At 35.7% G+C, this 20,908-nt stretch overlaps 1 protein-coding gene across 5 annotated transcripts in view; it reads left to right on the plus strand.

The window, feature by feature from the left end:
• The window catches only part of supt3h (SPT3 homolog, SAGA and STAGA complex component), a 150,790-nt gene extending 140,732 nt beyond the window's left edge, over positions 1–10,058 (plus strand). For 3 of the 5 annotated variants that reach the window (XM_079832388.1, XM_079832389.1, XM_079832390.1), the window contains one exon: positions 6,967–7,551. In XM_079832388.1, the coding sequence (XP_079688514.1) occupies positions 6,967–7,008 (42 nt within the window). In that variant the 3' untranslated portion in view covers positions 7,009–7,551. Of the gene's footprint in view, positions 1–6,966; positions 7,552–9,100 lie in introns of those variants that run through there. The other 2 variants (XR_013817709.1, XR_013817710.1) reach the window with 2 other exon arrangements.
• The last annotated feature ends 10,850 nt before the right edge of the window (positions 10,059–20,908 follow it).

Raw genomic sequence — 20,908 nt, forward strand, 5'->3', positions numbered from 1 at the left:
TTTTTCTATGTTTTTGAAAAAAGTTGCTTATGCGTATCAAGGCTGCATTTATTTAATCAAAAATGCAGTAAAAACAGTAATATTGTGAAATATCTCTGTTTTCTGTGTGGATATATTTAATATGTATTTTATTTATGTGATGCAAAGCTGAATTTCCAGCATTACTCCAGTCTTCAGTGTCACATGATCATTCATAAATCATAATGATTTGCTGCTTAAGGAAATGTATTCAGAATCAAAACTTTATTGCCAAGCATGCTTGCACACACAAGGAATTTACCTTTGTATTGAAGTTTCCAGTAGACTTGTTAAATATAACAAGACACATAACATTTAAGAATAACAAATATAAAAATGTTTTTGCCAGAATAAACTTTTGCAGATAATGAACATATTTACAGTACTGTGAATAATAATTTGAATGAATAGGAGTTATTATTTTCAAAATTTTTCGAATAAATAGGACTAATAATTATTATTATTATCAATGTTGAGAGCAGATTTTGCTGCTTAACATTTTTGTGGAAACAATAATACCATTCAAATATTTGTGGTAAGATTTAAAAGGAGAGAGAAATTAATATTATTGGTGGTGGTTGAGGAAAAAAAACAGAAAAGCGCTATATAAATGCAACAAATTATTATTAATACTTTTATTTAGCAAGGATGCAATAATTGATCAAAAGGGACCGTCAATTTATAATGTTACAAAATATTTCTATTTAAGAAATGTTTGGTTACACTTTATTTTAAGGTGTCATTGTTTCAGTGTAATTATATATTTAAGTACAGAGGAATATGAATTAACTACATGTAATTGCTATAGGATAGGATTGGGGTTTGGTTTAGGGTTAGTTGCATGCAATTATGCATAATTTACTGTTATTACTATGGTATTACATGTTACAAGGACACTGTAAAATAAAGTGTTAACGTAATACATTTAATAAATTAAAATAAATGCTTTCCATTCATCAAGGTATCCTGAAAAAGTATCACCATTTCCACAAAAATGTTAAGCATAATAAATGTTTCTAGAGCAGCCAATGATGATTCGAAAGACTTCTGAAGGATCATGTGACACTGAAGACTGGAGTAATGATGCTGAAAACTCAACATGAATAAATTATGGAATTTGAATATATTCAAATCGAAAAGTTATTTAAAAAATACAATTTAACTTTTCGTTTTACTAATATACAGTGGGCTGTCCGTAATGATCCGTTGAAAATTAATAAAGCAATTGATGCGTTTATATGACATTCTTAAACAACTGCAATCCAAGAGCATATTGCTTGTGAATATAAAATCCAGACTTTTTTTATTTTTCTTTAGATATTGTGTCAGGCACACATGGTTGCAGAAAATCATTAATTCACATCATGCTACCAATGCAAATTTAACAGCTTGCACATATAACTGCCGACATGTGGTGACCATTCACAGAAGTGAAGGCCACGAGCGTGCATCCAATAAAGCCTTCCAGACCCCTGCCAGCCTTCCGTATCGACCGATCCCAGATTTCTGATCCATACGCTCTGGATTTCAGCAGAGCCCGTAATGTATACAGGCAATAAAATCAGCGAGGGTCAGTTGCTGGGCTACTGGAATGCGTTTTTACAGCGGCGCTTCTGTACGTGGGCTCTGAAACCGCACGGCCTCTTCCTTCTTGTACTGTCAGCAGGCGATATTTCATCAGAAAGCCTCTCTCCACACAGATGCTTCCTCTGCCCATGTTGCAGATATTTTTTCCTCTAGTTTTTCTTGGACCCCGTCAGGTCGGTTTCGCCCCGGCAGAGGTGCGGAGGGCGGCCGTGGCCTGCCACCCACTGCCAAGGCCAGAGGCCTGCCTGGATGAGCCGGGTCTGAACCTGGAGACCTCCGTGGAGTGTTTCCATAAGGGGGGAGCGGAGGTCTTACTTAGCACTATTTAACTGCAAAAATTTAGATTTATGAATGGTCGAGCGGAGGCATCGCGAGGCAGTTTGCAAAAGCACAAAGGTGGAATGTTTGGCCCGCGTTTTGAATTTGCCCTGAATTTATATTCTCAGACAGTGCTGTTAATGGAATTTAAAAAGGAGATCAATGAGATCAGAGCTTTTATTCAGCTTTCGTTTCATCTGTGTCCTTTTACATTTGACTTCATTAATTTCCCATCTTGAATAACTTGCAGGTGCTAAAATGTATTGTGCAAGTGTGTTTAGTGAATGCACATGGTTTACTCTGTTTCACAGCACACTTTCTGTCCTCAGAAGCAGGTGTGTGACTTTTTAGGTGGGTAAAAAGTCACCAGAAATTAAGTAGGATTCAGCACAAAAAATGGCACCAAAAGTCACCTGCTGTTTCAGTTTTAACTGTTGTTAAATATATTATTGTTATATATATAATTGGATTTTTGATGATGTGAGAGCCTAAAATCAGCTCTGAAAACACTGAAACATGAAGAAAACACTCCTAAGTCTTGAAACAGTGATTCTGTCAAAATCTACTCTGACTTTAGACAGTATAGAGTCCTTTAATCAAGTCTTGGACTGGTCAAATATGACAGTAAATTATAAATAAATAAAAAAACTAAAAATTCTAAATTTATACAATCATTCTTTTGTAGTAATAGTTTTTTAAATAATAATTTTCCATTTTTAATAAGTTTCTCATCTCTATGTTAGATTAAATAGCTGTGTGTTTTGAATATTTATAAATGTATATTTTAGATTTTTATTTTATTTGTATTACATTTAGATTTTGCTTTTGACTTTATTTTACTGGTGACAGCTGTAATTCTTCACATTTAGAATTTATTTTATGTGTTTTAATTCAGTTGAAATATTTGAGAAAAACAAATAAATGCATATACTTATATTTTTGGTTAAAATGTAAAAAAGTAAAAAAAATACCCAATATTGCTACTTGAAGATTAAGTAGCTGTGTGTTTTGAATATTTAAAAATGTATATTTTAGATTTTATTAAATTACATTTTGCTTTGGACTTTATATTACTGGTGACAGCTAGACTGGGTAAACCCAGCCTGATCTGCCGGCGATTTGATTTCGCCCTGCAACTCAGTCTAGAAAACTGTACATTCAATTCTACTGCTTCTATTACACTTTTGCGGGAACCAATCACAGACTGGCTTATCCACCTGGCGCACTATTGGCGGGTTTAACACGATGACGGATAGAGAAGCAATGGGTCGTTGCCCGTTGGTCACGCCTCTTGTGGTCTGAATGGTTGAAGGACTATTCAATTGCATACAGAGTCATTTGAATTATGCTCGTTTATCACGCCTCTTTTGGTCTGATTGGTTGATGAACTATCCAATTGCGTACAGAATCATTTAATTTATGCTCTTTTATCACTCCTCTTGTGCAGTAAAAAATACATAGCAGACTGCCCAGACCAATGTTCAAGCTTGGACTGGTGATAGCCAGACAAGGTGACAGCTCTAATTCTTCACAATTATAATTTATTTTATGTGTTTTTATTCAGTTAAACAAATAACTGCATATACTTATATTTGCTGCTTGGTGAAAAAAAATCATTTCTGCCGCTGTTTCATACTGTATGGGAAGTCGAATTTGTGCTGTTTTCCCTTTTTTTCCGTTTGCAAAGTATAAATAATTAGCAGAGGGGAGGACAAGAGTTGAGACGCTGCGACAGGTCTCATGTGCAGACGTCAGGTTGAAAATATATTCCATACAGGAAGGAACTCTTCCCTGAGATATATCTCAATTGCTTCCCCTTGAACATGCACATTATATACATATATCAGGGTGGATTTCATGGCTATTTATTTTTCAGGATCTTTAGGGAACCCCTCTTGGTCAGCTTCCTCGAGGATGTGTATTTTTATGTTGGAAAATAAGCCTGCAATGTTGTGCAAGGCCAAATGTAACTGAGAATTTGCTGTGCTGGAAAAATCCAGCTTTTAATAAAGCGCCATTCATGCTCAATCTGTCAAGCTGAGAGAAACGGAATCAGATCAGAATTCAATGAAATTTGAATCCATCAGTTCAGAAAGCCAAAACTTATATATTGCATCTGTTTTTGTTTTTTTATGTTGATTCAAACATTTTCCGTTTTAAAAGCTTGTTAATATACACTTTTTTGCCAAAAGTATTGAGGATGGCCCCTTCCTGTTCCAACATGACTGCGCACCAGTGCACAAAGCAAAGTCCATAAAGACATGGATGAGAGAGTTTGGTGTGAAAGAACTTGACTGGCCTGCACACAGCCCGATAGAACACCTTTGGGATAAATTAGAGCGGAGACTGCGAGCCAGGCTTTCTCGTCCAACATCAGTGCCTGACCTCACAAATAGAAGAATGGTCAAAAATTCCCATAAACACACTCCTAAACCTTGTGGAAAGCCTTCCCAGAAGACTTGAAGCTGTTATAGCTGCAAAGGGTGGGCCAACTCCATATTAAACCCTATGGATTAAGAATGGGATGTCATTAAAGTTCATGTGCATGTAAAGGCAGGCGTCCCAAAACTTTTGGCCATATGTGTATGTCGGCCTGATTTCACAAACAGGGTTTAGATTAAACCAGGATTAGGCCTGGTTAAATTAGGACGTTTCAGTAGCTTTTATAAACGTGCCTTAGTAAAAATAAAACTACTGGTGTACTTTGCATATTGAGAGAAAACAATGGCACTGAAATATTTTAATAATGTTAGTGCAAGTTGCTTTCAGTTAAACATCTCAAACATGCATTTTAGTCTGGGACTTGGCTTAAGCCATGTCTGTGAAACCAATGGGTCATGTTTTAAATGGCTATTACTGCATTGTCAGTGTATCAAGTTCAATTTGAATGCAGTTTTTCCCACATCCAGTGTAACAGATACAGGTGTAAACGCAAAAGTCGATTCTTGACCAGAGGATCGTATGTTCTCCTGTTCCTCGTTCTTCCTGATTAGCAATCTGCTTTCCAGTGTGCTGATCCTATAATTTGACTCCGAGATAATGACCCCAAGAAACAGAAGTCGCGAGCAAATCAAGCCTCGACCTTTGAGCTTTGATATGCGGGAATCTCGCTTTATAAGTTCCAGGTTGTCAGATGTGGAATGAGAGCTTTCACAATATCCTTTCTTTTTTGCCTTATTCTGCCGTGTTTTTTTTTTCTTTTTTTCAGTCAGTTCATGTTTCTAGGCCTGTATCTAGTTTGAGTTGTCTGTTTTCCTGTACCGTCTGGGACCTGTCTCCATTTTGCTTTTGTGTCCCGTTAAAATGCCAGACAAATGAAGAGAGTTCGCCATAATACGAATGCAAAAACACACGCATCAAAAAACAAATTGTATCGCATGGAGGACGAGGCCAAACAGCACACATCTGGTTTGAATTCTCCATTTCTTTTATGACGAGGAAATTAAATGACATATATAACAATCTACCACCCAGAGTGGGTTTGGATTCTGTCGGCTCCTTTCTTTCTTTTACCCACAATGCAGCTGTATACTGTATTGTCCTGCTACAGTTCTTGTTCTCTTGTTTTCCTTCCTGTGGTTGAATAATCATAATTAATAGGGCTATAACAGACTGTCAGAGGAGTTTGCTGTGTTCAGTTCATAAAGACACATTATTTTTATATGTTGCCCGTGACTGCATCCGCCTTTCACCCCGGGATTGTGGTGATCTGATGGTTTTGTTCATAAAATACAGATCTCTGTTGGCAGAAACATGTCCTTAAATAATTAAAATGATGTTTGTGTGTGACCACTTGTTACCATTCAACCAAGTCCTTATGGTAACTCAAATGACAGATGATGTTAAACATTAAACGCCTCATATGAAGGTTACGCAACTAACTGAGAACATCACATTTGTGTTGGTTTATACCGTTTTTAACGTTTTAAAGTTTGATTGAATGGCTCTAAAAATGACCAAGTAAAATGAATGCTTAATTTACAAGTAAAAAATATAAAAAATGCCCTGGAGCATGAACAATTTATTTTTTAACCATTTATTTTGTATTAATTGAATGGAATTATAATAGATAAATCAACACAAAGCAAATTAAGCCACATCATTGATCCATAGAGTACTTTTACCATCAATTTTCAGAAAAATACTATTGCTCAAAAAGAGCTTGGACTCAAAAGATTTTTTTATATATATAACCTAATTTATTTATTTATCAAAGACGCATTAAACCGACTGAAAGTGACAGCAAAGGCATTTATAATGTTCCAAAATACTTCTATTTCAAATAAATGCTTTTTATTATCCTGGAAAAATTACGGTTTCCACAAAAATGTGAAGCAGCAACACTGTTTTCAGCATTAAAAACAATACAAATGTTTCTTGAGCAGCAAATCAGCATATTAGAAGGATTTCTGAAGGATCATGTGACACTTAAGACTGGCAACTTTGCATCACAGGAATAAATGACATTTTACAGTATATTCACATAGAATACATTGTAAAAATATTTCTCAATTTTACTGTATTTCTGATCAAATAAATGCAGCCTTGGTGCATATAAAAGATTTATTTTTTGAATGGTAGTGTGTATGATTTCTACATGATTTTATAGTGTCTTTTTTCATTATTCAGGCTAAAATTTTTGAATCATAAAACATATTTGCAACCTAGTTGTTATACAGTTCAGAAATAAAATATGTGAACCATATAACAACTACTTTGCAGTTCTGTGGACCCTCACAATTACACCCCTGTGACATTTTTAAAGTCAAGCCTTCAACAAATCAGTGTGGCGTTTCCCCAAATAGATTCATAAACCACTTGTTAACCACATTTGTTTTGTATCTGCGTTTCTAATAGATGAGGACGGTGTCTCGTAACCCACAGAACCAGAAATACTTCGATTAAACATTAAAGAGAAAAAAAGGCTGCACATTCCAGCCCGTGTCGTCTACGAAACCGGAAAACAAGAGCCGGCCTTCTGCCTCTGTGGAACTCGAGCGCTAATTCATAACAGATTTCCTTTTCTCTGCTGTTCCCCGACAGAGTGCCTACCGCAGGAACGGGATGACTTTCCTGGCCTGCTGAGGTGAACAGGAGGGAGGGAGGAAGGAGTCGTCTCTGTCAGCGTGGATCTGCGATCAGGCTCACGTCACGTGTCTGTGTGTGTTTTACAGGTTCGTTTAAACTGGCAAGAATCTGGATTGGACGTGTTATGTTTTGTTAGTGTTCATGTAAACTCTAGCAATGCAAGTTTTATTTTTTATTCAAATATTCCATATTTTGTTGACGATGATCTGTAGAAGCTCTGGAAGTTCCTGATGTTTAAATATTTCTGTTGTCTTTCTCCGTCTGGAATGTTGGATAATGAAAACCCATCATCCATACTTAATTTTTTCAAGTGTAATATCAGGCTTTTGTATTCATCTTTAGAGGTTTTAATTTCATTTTTTTTTTTAGGTAAATCTTGAAATAAAATGTTCTGTGTTCAAACATTTTTCTATTTACTTTATATTTTTAAAATTTTTAAGAACAAATCATGGTATTACCATGTTTAATAAACGTGAATACCATGTTTGTCATCAAGAAAGTAAGAAGAGCCTATTAGCTGATGGATTACTTTAATATCACAAAAAATAAAAACATACAAAACACTCACTATATGTGTATGTATATATATATATATATATATATATATATATATATATATATATATATATATATATATATATATATATATATATATATTAGGGCTGTCAAAAGATCAATCGCGATTAATCGCATCCAAAATAAAAGTTTGTGTTTACATAATATATGTGTGTGTACTCTGTTAATTATTATTTATATATAAATACACACACAAGCATGTATATATTTAAGAAAAAAATATTATTTTTATATATAAAACATTTATATTTATATATTTTATAGATTATATAAATGTATATACAGTATATACATGCAAATATTTCTTAAATATATACATGAATGTGTTTGTATTTATATATAAATAATAATTAACAGAGTACACACACATATATTATGTAAACACAAACTTTTATTTTGGATGTGATTAATGTTTTGACAGCCCTAATATATATATATTAACTTATTATAATATATATATATATATTTATTTATTTATTAATTTTTTTTTTTTTTTTTTTTGTGTGATCGTTATAAATGAATAATGTGATAAAGTATTATGAAGTATGTTATAATTATAATTTTTTCATCATTAATAATACAAATGATATTTTTAATAAATGATAATCTCCCTTACTTTCTATACAAAACTACCATGGTAATCACGTTTTTTTATCACACACACACACACACACTCACACAAACACACACAAAAAGTATTATATATATATATATATATATATATATATATATATATATATATATATATATATATATATATATATATATATATATATATATATATATATATATATATATATATATATATATATATATATATATATATATATATATATATATATATATATATATATATATATATATTACACACAAACCAAAAAGTATTCAGACACCAGATATAAATTTTTTGCTAGTGGGTGGAGGACACTATAGTTCATTTGTGAGTGAGGATTGCAAAATAAAGTAAACTGTGACATATACCCAAAAATTATTCATACAGTGGACTACCAGTAGAATTGATGGAACAAATTTTGACCAGACTTTGACCTGACCATATTTTGCTTATGTGTTTTTTTCTTTAATTGCTAATGTGACCTTTTACACCACAGACTGAACAAAATTAAGCATTGCTTGGTCATTGGTTGACCTAAATGTAATTGTGTACTTAAATTTTAACAGCTGATTGGTTGATCGTAATCCATTCCATACCTTTCTATAAAGTTATCTGACATCATCAAGATTCATTTGTTCTGACACAGTTTAACTCTGAGTTCTTGTCATATTGTATTACCATTTTCTAAACTATAGTGAATAAACTGTGATTAATGTGAGAAAATGTTGAAGGTGTCTGAATACATTTTGCCTGTATACACACATAACTGGAAGAGTCACAGAAAGGTCATGAAACTTATTAGATCAGTATTTGTGGAAGCTCTGCATAGTATTGCCATGGTACATCTGTCCAAAGAAGTGGTAGTACCAGAGTAATTTTTCTTTCTTTCTTTTTTGTTAGTAAGAGGCAGTTTGAAGATGCCAGCTTCAGGTGGGCGTCACACGTTGCCCTGCATCGACTCAAAAAGATCAGAGCTCTAGCTTCTTAGAAGACCACAACATAAATAAACCACACGAGCTCATGACCTCATTTTCCAACAGTTCCTCGAGTGAGACACATTGACTTTGAGGTTTACCAAGCATAGGTATCAAATAAACACCAGTCATATTGTTTCTAAACTGCACGTGTGTGCTGAAGTGCATTTCTCCTGGCGTGGCTCATGTTCCCGCTGACAGTTATGAATGAGCAGACTGCAGCGTACTGTCGTGACCTGAAGGGTCAGTCTCTCGCCGCAGGTCAGCGAGGGTTTGAGGCTTCAGAGCTCTGTGTGAACGTGTTAAGGGTTTGAACTCACTCATGCTGTCTTGTGTTTGATCGTAATGCCCTCTGGGGGATGGCAGCTGTTATGTTCGGAGAAAACGGCTCTAATCACATGGCCAATTGGAAACGGTTTGCCTATCTGAGGATTGTCAGCTTCTCTTAGCCTTGATTTGTGCCGCAATGGTGCACAGACTGAATATCTTGCTGCATACAGCAGTTTTTGAAAGAAACTAGTACCCAGTATGCATTGCATTCTGTATTATTCATATATCGTTTGATGCTAAATAATATGTAGCGCCACGCCATGCCTAGCAATGCATCCCAGCATGCAATACTTGACCTTACATGTGACAAATGAAGTGTGAAGAGGCCATGTGACAACAATGCATCAAAGTACTGTTTTAAAATTAATCGTTTATTGCATATTAGTGGTATAACATTTCACTATGTTCATTTTCTTGATGCATCGATTTAAAATCCTAATAATGCAACTATATCAGTCTTATATATGACTTTTAATAATTGTTGAGTGTGTTTGTCAATTGCCCTAAAATGCATACAGTATACACTGAAATATACCATGGTATTATTTTTAATGAAATAATTTGTGTTGGTTTGTGTGCAGTCAGTTTACTCTTAAATAATGTTTATATTTTTGAATATTTAAATGAGCTATTTTTGCCTAAAGGTTAGAAGGTTAATAATTTTTCAATGACTTTTTAGAAGATGGCAGTATGCTGGTATTCCATTGTGAACAGTCGAAGGCAATACACAAAGCACAAAAACCTGCTGGTGAGGTTTAACTTTCATTGAGGCCTGTTAACTCATCTGTCATCGACTCTGCTTTAGTTTAATCCAGTTTGATGTGTTCATGTATTGACCTGTTGCGTTTAAACAGATAATGCTGATGTCCCGTCCCAAATGCCTTTAATGTGTGCACATTTTTCTGTCAGCACCTTATAAACGTCCCACGGTAAAATCCTCTTATGATATTTCAAGGTGTCCGCCGTAAGCTCGATGTATTGATGTGTAGATCCTCGTAAATTCGCCCATGTGAAATCCCAGAGCTTTTCTCACAGGAGATGGACAGAGATTTATGGGAGCTCAAGCGATTTGACAGCCTGCTTTTTATTTCATTTTATTATTCACACACTCACTCACTCACGTCTGCTTACTGAGTTAACGTTCCTCCACTTCAGGGGCCGTTACAGAAACATCCCAGCTCCGGGATCCTGTCCTATCGGTCAACATCTATATGATTTTAAATGCTGAAAAGCTTTTCATTTACAGCATATTTAACATGGTTTCATTCACACAATGTGCCTGGATCAAAGTGACTCGATAATTAATATGAGTTAGAGCTGTGGATATAGTGATTAACACCTTTGACACTGGAGTTCTTATAGGAAAAATTATTTCCCATTATTTGTAGTGGATATAGTAGTGGCAACCACTATATGCTGCAAGATATTATTATTATTATTATCAACATCATCATCATCATCATCATCGTCAATCATTATTTTTACCAATAATAATACTAATCATAATAATAATGATACCCAAGACGTATTGCTTTTACATTGTGGAAACAACCACAATATGTAGTAGTAGTAGCAGTAGTAATAATAACAACAATAATATTTTTTATTAATGATAATAATAATAATACCCAGGAATAGTTGGAAACAACCACAATATGTAGTAGAAATAATTATATTTATAATAGTAATAAATGTTATTATTAGTATTATTATTATTATTATTATTGTTGTTGTTGTTGTTGTTAATACACGAGTGAATGCTTTTATGCAATGGAAACAAGCTCAATATGTGGTAGTAGTAATAATAATAATAATAACAATAATAAATATTGTTTTTATTTGATACTATTGTTATTATTTTCATTATTATTATTATTATTAACGATAATAATATCCAAGATTGATTGCTTTTATACAGTGATGACAACCACAATATGTGGTAGTAGTAGTAGTAATAATAATAATAACAACAATACTAATAATAAATATTGTTTTTATTTGATTATTATTATTAACGATAATAATACCCAAGATTGATTGCTTTTATACAGTGGAAACAACCACAATATGAAGTAATAATAATAATAATAAATATTATTATTATTAACGATAATACTAATACCCAAGATTTATTGCTTTTATACAGTGATGACAACCACAAATCTAGTAATAATAATAACAATAATAATAAATATTGTTTTTATTTGATATTATTATTATTAGTAGTAGTAGTAGTAGTAGTAGTAGTAGTAGTAGTAGTAGTAGTAGTAGTAGTAGTAGTAGTAGTAGTAGTAGTAGTATTAACGATAATAATATCCAAAATGGATTGCTTTTATACAGTGGAAACAACCACAATATTAAGTAATAATAATAATTAAAAACAATTATTATTATTATTATTATTATTATTATTATTAACGATAGTAATAATACACAACATGTATTGCTTTTATACAGCGATGACAACCACAAATGTAGTAGAAATAATAATAATAATACATGTTTTTGTTATTGTTATCATTATTATTAAAGATAATAATAATACCCAAGTTTGATTGCTTTTACACAGTGATGACAACCACAATATGCTGCAAGACACCAATGTCTTATAATAGCAATAGTTAGTTTATAATATATATTATATGCTCTAGTAGTATTATTATTATTTACAATTATAATAATACAAATGATGATGATGCCTTATCGCTTTTTTGCAGTGTAAACAACTGCAATGTGAGGCAAGACACCAAATCATCATCATCATTAGTATTATTATAAATGTAATATTTATGGAACATTGGTGACTTTTAGCACATTGTATAAAAGCAATTTTAGTAAGTTACTGGTCGCATTCTAGGCACAACAACACCCTTTACTCGTAGTTAAATCACTGTAACAAGCCTCTTGTGGCTTATTGTTTTATTTAAGCTATTTTTTTTCCACTTGTGGCACTGAAATCTCCTTTTTTTTTTGGTTCAGTCCTCTTTTTCAAGCATTAAAGTACCTGTTCCCCTGCAGTCTGTGTGCTCGCTGTGACCTTGGCGCAGACGAGCCAAACAGACTCGCGCATGTGAAATCTGGCTGCGGTTCACCGGCGTCACTGCCACACACGGCCCGTCCTTTATGAGCCTCTTCCGGGAGCAGAATCCCACAGGTGCGGCCTGTCACAGCCTATGTGCTTCCACACGCAGGATACGGGGCTTGTCAGGTCATCGCTGCTTTGAGTTATAGCTCACGACACGACAATCTGCTTATCTGTAAAAGCAATGCAATGCCTGCGTTTGATTCTCATTCCAGACCACTGTGGAAGTGATACAATAGTCTCTGCGTCGTAGTTTTGCAAATAATAATGTTTGGTGTACAGTCAGGCTTTATAAATATGAAAAAATATGTATTAAGAAAATGTAAAAACCTTAGGCATGGCCGTTAGTTTTGCATGTGCAAGCAACGCTTCTTAAGAAAAATCTAGTCTGTGGTTGCAATTATTTATAATAACTTCTGATTATAATATATTATAAATATTGTTATAATGCATTATATATACAGGCTTCACAGAACATTAAAGATGTATTGAGCAAATGTGTGTAGTGTTGTAATACAATCTTTTCAGGAAGCTACACTGGAGAATTTAGACTTGAAGAAATATTGCTTGTTTATGAATATGAAATCATAAACACCTGCTTTACATCATGTTCCCTGTTCCCGAATTACATTCGTCCTGTAAACCTTTCAACCATTCAAGCGCCAACAAGCAAAGCAGATCCCTTATATCCCAAACCTGAAGCGTTTATGGTTATCAACCGCAAGTAAAACGAAGTAAGCTCGCTCAATAAAGCATGGCACTGCTCTCCACTGCTGTATTGTGTGTTTGCAGCCTTCAACAACTGTTTATTATTCATATGCTTCAGCCAGATGTATTATATTAACAGACATTCAGACCTGTTTTCTAGCATCCACACTGCGCTTTTACTGTCAAATGTGAATAAACATGAAATTACAGCTGCCATGTTTCATTGGAACATCAACGTTAATTGATGGCCTAGTTATAGTTATGTCTTTAATAATTATAATGCATCCTCAACACTGCATTATGTTTTTCGGGAAGATCTTTCAGAGGCTTTTCCTGCACAGTGGGATCTGGAATTTTGTGTTTGAATTTTAATTTAAAGGAGCTGTATGTAGGACTGTGGCCAAAACTGGTACTGCAATCACTTTCAAATGACTGTAGAGCGGTGGATCCCCTCTCCCCCTCCCCTGACTCGAGGTTGCCAGCTAGGCTGCAGGATCCAGCAGGAACGTAGGCTGCTACACGGAGCTTTCAATGGCAAGTGACGAGTCGTACACAGTAAGATTTTTTTCTTTCTGTTAATTATGTTTATGCTTCAAGAGCGATGTTTTGTGAAGTAATTATGAATCGCAATTTACTTATGGCGATTAGCCAAATATAATCGTAAATATGAACGCTCGTACATTCCCACATGAAAAAATACTATAGTATATTATAGTAAAATTACAGCAAAGCTAAATAACATTAGCAATGGTCTTACAGGTCAACTTGCAGCATGTTTTGTCCACTATATATGCGAAGAACGAATGAGGAATATGAGGTAACGTTAGGCTACGGTCTCAAATACGTTTTCACATTGCCATAATAGGCGTGCTAATGTTGTTTTCCTCAGCGTCTCAGCATAATGACAGAGAAACGGGCTCTGATAATACATTACTAATGTTAGCAATGACGACTCGCCGTTTTTATTTACCAAACAATTCCTTAACGTTACCTTTTCAATTCAATGACCCACCTCCTCCATCTGCGCTAACCTAACGTTACTTTGCACGAACATGCATATCTTTGTTCGACTGTCATGAATATTTGAAATGTCCATTTACATTAAGTAACGTTACAAGTTAGCCAAACATAGATGAACCTTAACGTTACCTGTCCAGGAGAAAATTAGCAACGTTGGCATCAGTCTTCAAATTATTCTCCGTTTTCAGCCGTCTCCATCTTTCAAAGGCATCTCCTATACAAATCCTTGTTTTATTTCGGACACTGTCACAACGTTTTTCTGATTCATAACGAGGCCGTTTAGGTTTCATAAAGTTAGACATTGTTTATCCAAAAAGTTTGTAGCTGCAGCTGTGGTAACTAGAGCAGAGCTGGCAACCCGAATGCAGAAACACTACTGACTTCGTGATTGGTAGACAGGTGGAGGGTGGCGCTTCAGGCCAAAACACAACATGTCAACATCAACATCAGTTGAGGGCTGCAACTTCACTTTTAAAATGACAATATCTTGGCCGGACAACCGTTGTCAGTGATATAAATATTTGAAATTAACATGATTTCTTAATGTCTAGTGACATATCAGGGCCATTTTATGATTAATTGAAATACATTTCTTACATACAGTTCCTTTAATGTTGATGCCCATGAGTATTGTAATGTGTTGTAAGCGTGAATACAATCATTTAGGAAAAGTTGCAGGCAAAGTGTTAACCTGAATGTACATGATCATCAATCGACATGGCCGCCCTGCATGAGCTGTTTGTCACGTGTGAACTGTGTGCCATGTGAAGGGGAACATGAGTGTTAAGTAAACTGTGCAATCTGAGCGCTCGGCATCTCGCTGCATGCATCTGCACACATAAATGAAGCATTGAGCAGCCGAGAGCGATAAAAGACATGCATCACTGGATCTTTGTTGGTTTCAGGCCGTGAGCATGATCGGTTTACAGTGGGCCGCTCGCAGACGCCAGCACAGTGGCAGCGGCCGCGCTCTAATGAGAGCTGACAGACGTGACAGAAAGAAAATGTCACAGCAGAGCTGTGAAAATAAACAGCTGCACATGAGAGACGGACAGAAACCGAAGCTCTGAGCGGCTGCTTTCTGACTCAGGTACATTTAATCACCTTTAATCCCATTATGTTCAAACTTAGGGGATCTGTTTGGTATACATGACAAAATGTGGAAGTTTTTTTTTTTTTTTAATAGATGGATAATTTGACTGTTGTGCAAGTTTTTTTACACTGCAAAAAAAAAAGTCTTTCCAAAGTAAATATCTAAACATTCTTATATTAAGATACATTTATCTGAGAAGGAAAATATCCAAAATAGAACTAATATGTATCACCATTTTTCAACAAATGAGTGATTACATATGCAATTAAGTATCTAATTAAATATGCACTCATTTCCATACCTATCTAGAACAAAAATCTGAACATTGGATGAAGTCAGGTTCAAAATTCTTGTTTTAAATTTTTGCTATATTAGATTTGAAGCATTGTACAGATGATTTTGGATATCTATTTTATCACTCAAATAAACAGATTATTATTATTCAGAAGAAAAAAAACCAAGCATTTTTTTTTTTAGACAAAAAAAAACATTTTTTTTTTTTAGATGTAGGAATAAAATGTATAAAATCAGGCAAATTATTTATGGACAACCCCTCTGTAAAAAACCCTAGAATAGAGATATGAATAAAACGGTTTGGTGTATGTAAAGCTGCTGAAGTGGAGATTTCTTGCTCAGTGCAGGAGAAAAAACTCATTTTGAGAAAAGGTCTTTAAAGATACCTAGCCATGCAGACGCTTGTACAAACATTTGTGAAAGAACGGGTCACTCTCAGGAGCTCAGTGAATTCAAGTGTGGTACCGTGATAGGTTTCCACCTGTGCAATAAGTCCATTCTTGAAATTTCCTCACTACTAAATATTCCATGGTCAACTGTTAGTGGTATTACAACAAAGTGGAAGCAATTGGGAACAACAGCAACTCAGCCACGTAAAATCACTGAGCGGGACAGCGTATGCTGAGGCGAACAGTGTGTAGTTTCTGCAGAGTCAATAACTACAGACCTCCAAACTTCATGTGACCTTCAGATTAGCTCAAGTGCAGTGCGTAGAGAGCTTCATGGAATGGGTTTCCATGGCCGAGCAGCTGCATCCAAGCCTTACATCACCAAGTACAATGCAAAGCGTCGGATGTAGTGGTGTAAAGTACACCGCCACTGGACTCTAGAGCAGTGGAGACGTGTTCTCTGGAGTGACCAATCACGCTTCTCTGTCTGTCAATCCGATGGATGAGTCAGGAGAACGGTACTTGCCGGACTGCATTGTGCCAAGTGTAAAGTTTGGTGGAGGGGGGGTTATGGTGTGGGGTTGTTTTTCAGGGGTTGGGCTTGACCCCTTAGTTCCAGTGAAAGGAACTCTTAATGCTTCAGCATACCAAGACATTTTGGACAATGTCATGCTCCCAACTTTGAGGGAACAGTTTGGGGATTGCTACTTCCCGTTCCAACATGACTGCGCACCAGTGCACAAAGCAAGGTCCATAAAGACATGAATGAGCAAGTTTAGTGTGGAGGAACTTGACTGGCATGACCACCCGATAGAACACCTTTGGGAGGAATTAGAGCGGAGACTGAACCAGGCCTTCCGTCCAACATCAATGCCTGACCTCACAAATGCGCTTCTAGAAAAATGGTCAGAAATTCCCATAAACACTCTCCTACACTTTGTGGAAAGCCTTCCCAGAAGAGTTGAAGCTGTTATAGCGTCAAAGGGTGGGGCAACTCCATATTAAATCCTATGGATTAATAATGGGATGTCATTAAAGTTCATGTGCATGTAAAGGCAGACGTCCCAAAACCTTTGGCAATATAGTGTATAGCGATGTCATTTGAAATCTACAGACGCAAATAGATAAAGTGCTATAAAAGATACACTTAATTTATTTTGGAGGTTTTCTTTCCACTAGTCTGAAAAACAAGCCAGTAGCCAAAAATCTCAAACTTGACAGATGCATGAAAAAACATGTTTTTGCCTTTTGTCGCCTTTAATCAAGAATATGAAATCTCATCTGCTTTTATTGGGATAAAAGCAGCATCTCCAAAACAACATGATGGTGAGTAAATGTGGGCGGCAGTGGGCGGCAGTGGCTCAGTGGTTCATGTAGGTTGTCTACAAACCGGAAGGTTGGTGGTTCGATCCCCGGTTCCACCTGACCAAGTGTCGAGGTGTCCATGAGCAAGACACCTAACCCCAGCTGCTCCCGACGAGCTGGATGGCGCCTTGCATGGCTGACACCGCCGTCGGTGTATGAATGAGTGTGTGAATGGGTGAATGTGAGGCAAAATGTAAAGCGCTTTGGATGGCCGTAGGTCTGTTAAAAGCGCTATATAAATGCAGTCCATTTACCATTTACCAAATGATATAACAGAATTTGTGTTTGAACAATTTTTTTAATGCTTTACAACTACATTTACTTGTCCAATTCAGCTGAAATGTTCTTAGTTCAGATGATTTCAGACTTTTTGTTATCAAAGTGCATGATGGACGATGACGTGATGATCTTTCTGGTGAGTTTGAAATATACAGTAATTGAATAATAAATAATACTCATACTGTCAGTTCATGTTTGAAAACATCTCAACAGTGTATCAGATAATGTGCAATTTCCTCAGTATGTTATGAAATGTCACGTTAGAGTTTTATTCCATGGTCTGGATGATGTTGTGATAATTGAATGCAGTCTTGAGTTACTGATCAGTTTCATTTCATCTGGAAGGATCTTTGCATTCCGTCAGCCCCAGAATACAAGACATTAAACACACGCTGATTGGCTGCTGTATGGTAATTACCTTCAGCTCTTTTAATAGCATTTTTCTCGTTCCATGAATATCTGCTCTATTCAGATGAGGCTCTGTCATAAGCGCTCAGTGTGTGTCTGACCGGGACTGTGTTGTCATACAGACCGCAGTGGCTATAAAATCGGAGACAGTCATTTTTGGGGGGGGGTTGACGCTCATCAAGAGCCCAGTGTGTCTTTCTGAGCAGGAAAGGGTCGTGATCGCAGCAATTGGGCATTTGATTTATTGGACGCTATGTGAAATGAGGAATGTTTCCTGTGTCCTGCAGCAAACAGACTGTATTTCACATGGAAATCTTTAACTGGCTTCAGTAGAGACAGTGTAATTGTTGTTTTGAAATGTGAAAGAATGTAGAAAGCATCTCTCTTCTGCTCTCTACATCTTTTATTCATTTTTATAAACATTTTTATCTGTCTATCCCTCCCAGAAATCTGAGTACCAAAACTGAATAATCCTCCCAAGTAATGGTTTTCAGATGTTTATAATTACTAAGAAAAAACTATTATTTGATTTTCACTATTATACCTAGTTTCTCTTTGTCTCTACAAGTCTCTACTGAAATACAAATTTCAGTTCAACCGTAATATTGTGAAATATAAAAATTATTTGTATATTATATACAAATTTAAAAGTACTATTATCTATTTGAATATATATTTACAATGTAGTTTATTCCTGTGATGGTAAAGCTGAATTGTCAGCATCATTACTCCAGTCTTCAGTGTCACATGATCCTTCAGAAAACAGGCTGAAAACAGTTGCGCTGCTTCATATTTTTTTGTGGAAACTGATAAATTGTAAGATATTTTATGTATGGAAAGTTATGAAACTCTGAAATATTATATTAGTAACATTGTAATTGTCTTTACTGTCACTTTTGATCATACATATATATATATATGTGTGTGTGTGTGTGTGTACACATACATATACAGTGGCTTGCGAAAGTATTCAAACCCCTTTATATTTTGCACATTTTATGTTGCTGCCTTATGTTAATATACTTCATATTACTTTTTTCAGATGAATCTACTCTCCATACATCATAAAGGCAAAGCAAAAAACAGATTTGTGATAACTTTGCAAATGTAAAAATAGTTATACCCTTTTCTGGGACACTAGAAATTTAGCTCAGGAGCATTCCAATTTCACTTGTAGATGTGCATCACTTGTAGAGTGGTCAACCTGTGTCAAATTCAATTGAATGGGTAGATTTGGAAAGGCACACACCTCTCAATACAAGCTGAAAATGCATATCAGATCTAAAACCAAGCCATGAGGTCAAAAGAACTGCCTGCAGAGCTCAGAGACAGGATTGTGTCGAGACACAGATCTGGGGAAGTCTACAAAGGTTCAGTAGAAGCAAATAGCCTCCATAATCCTTAAAGGGTTAGTTCACCCAAAAATGAAAATTCTGTCATTAATTACTTACCCTCATGTCGTTCGACACCCATCAGACCTCCGTTCATCTCTGGAACACAAATGAAGATATTTTAGTTGAAATCTGATGGCTCTGAAAATAAGTTTTTGTGCGCAAAAAAAACAACGACTTACATAGTGATGACGATTTCAAAACACGGCATCATGAAGCTTCGAAGCGTTATGAATCAATGAGCCGAATGATGATTCGGATCGCGTGTCAAACCGCCAAACTGCTGAAATTTGTCGATTCAAACTGCTGATTCGACTCGCTGATTCATAACGCTTCGAAGCTTCATGATGCCGTGTTTTGAAATCGTCATCACTATGTAAGTCGTTATTTAGGGTTTTTTTGCGCACAAAAACTATTCTCGCCGATTTATAAAGTTATTTTAGAACTACTGTAGTGAGATGGACTTTGTAACGAAGTCTTTAGTACCTTTTATGGGTCTTGAGAGTGAACCGTGCCATTGTGCCAATGGAGGCCTTTCAGAGCCATTAGATTTCAACTAAAATATCTTCATTTCTGTTTCGAAAATGAACGGAGGTCTTACGGGTGTCGAACGACATGAGGGTAAGTAATTAATGACAGAATTTTCATTTTTGGGTGAACTAACCCTTTAATGGAAGAAGTTTGAAACAACCAGGACTCTTCCTAGAGCTGAGCAAATCGATTGATTGCAAACTGAGCAATCAATGGAGAAGGGCCTTGGTTAGAGTGGTGACCAAGAAGAGCTCCATGATCCAGACGGGAGAAACTTACAGAAGTTACATCACTGTCTGCAAAACTCCACTTATCTGGACTTTATTGCAGAGTGGCCAGACTCAAGCCTCCTCAATGAAAACACATGAAAACCCTCTTGATATTGGCAAACAAAGCACCTAAAGGTCTGATATGAGTTTCAAACATCATGTATGGAGGATTTTGGGTAGGGTGAGGGTATGGCGTGGGGGGATCGTACGTATAATACGCCATAAAGTGCGTATCATATGCACGCGAAAAACAGCGTACCATATGTACGCCAAAACTCATTTTGGCGTATACATTCCACGAGATTGCACACTCGTATTTTTTATACGCATTTCCGTGAGATCGGGCTCTTGAATACGTATGCAAGGCACTGTATGTATGTAGGTACACTCTAAAAAAAAAAAAGGTTCTATATGGCACCAAAAATGGTTCTTCGTCGTAATCATAGAGGAACCTAGCCTGGATGCCAACCAAACTTAGCCCCGCCCACAACATTTTAACTCGGGCATTTTAGTTCGGTCTGGACTTGATCCGTAGAGAAGTAATTATGCCCGAACAGAAACTGTTCGGACCAATG

The sequence above is a fragment of the Gobio gobio genome (assembly GCF_949357685.1).
Source record: "Gobio gobio genome assembly, chromosome: 13".
NCBI lineage: Eukaryota > Metazoa > Chordata > Actinopteri > Cypriniformes > Gobionidae > Gobio > Gobio gobio.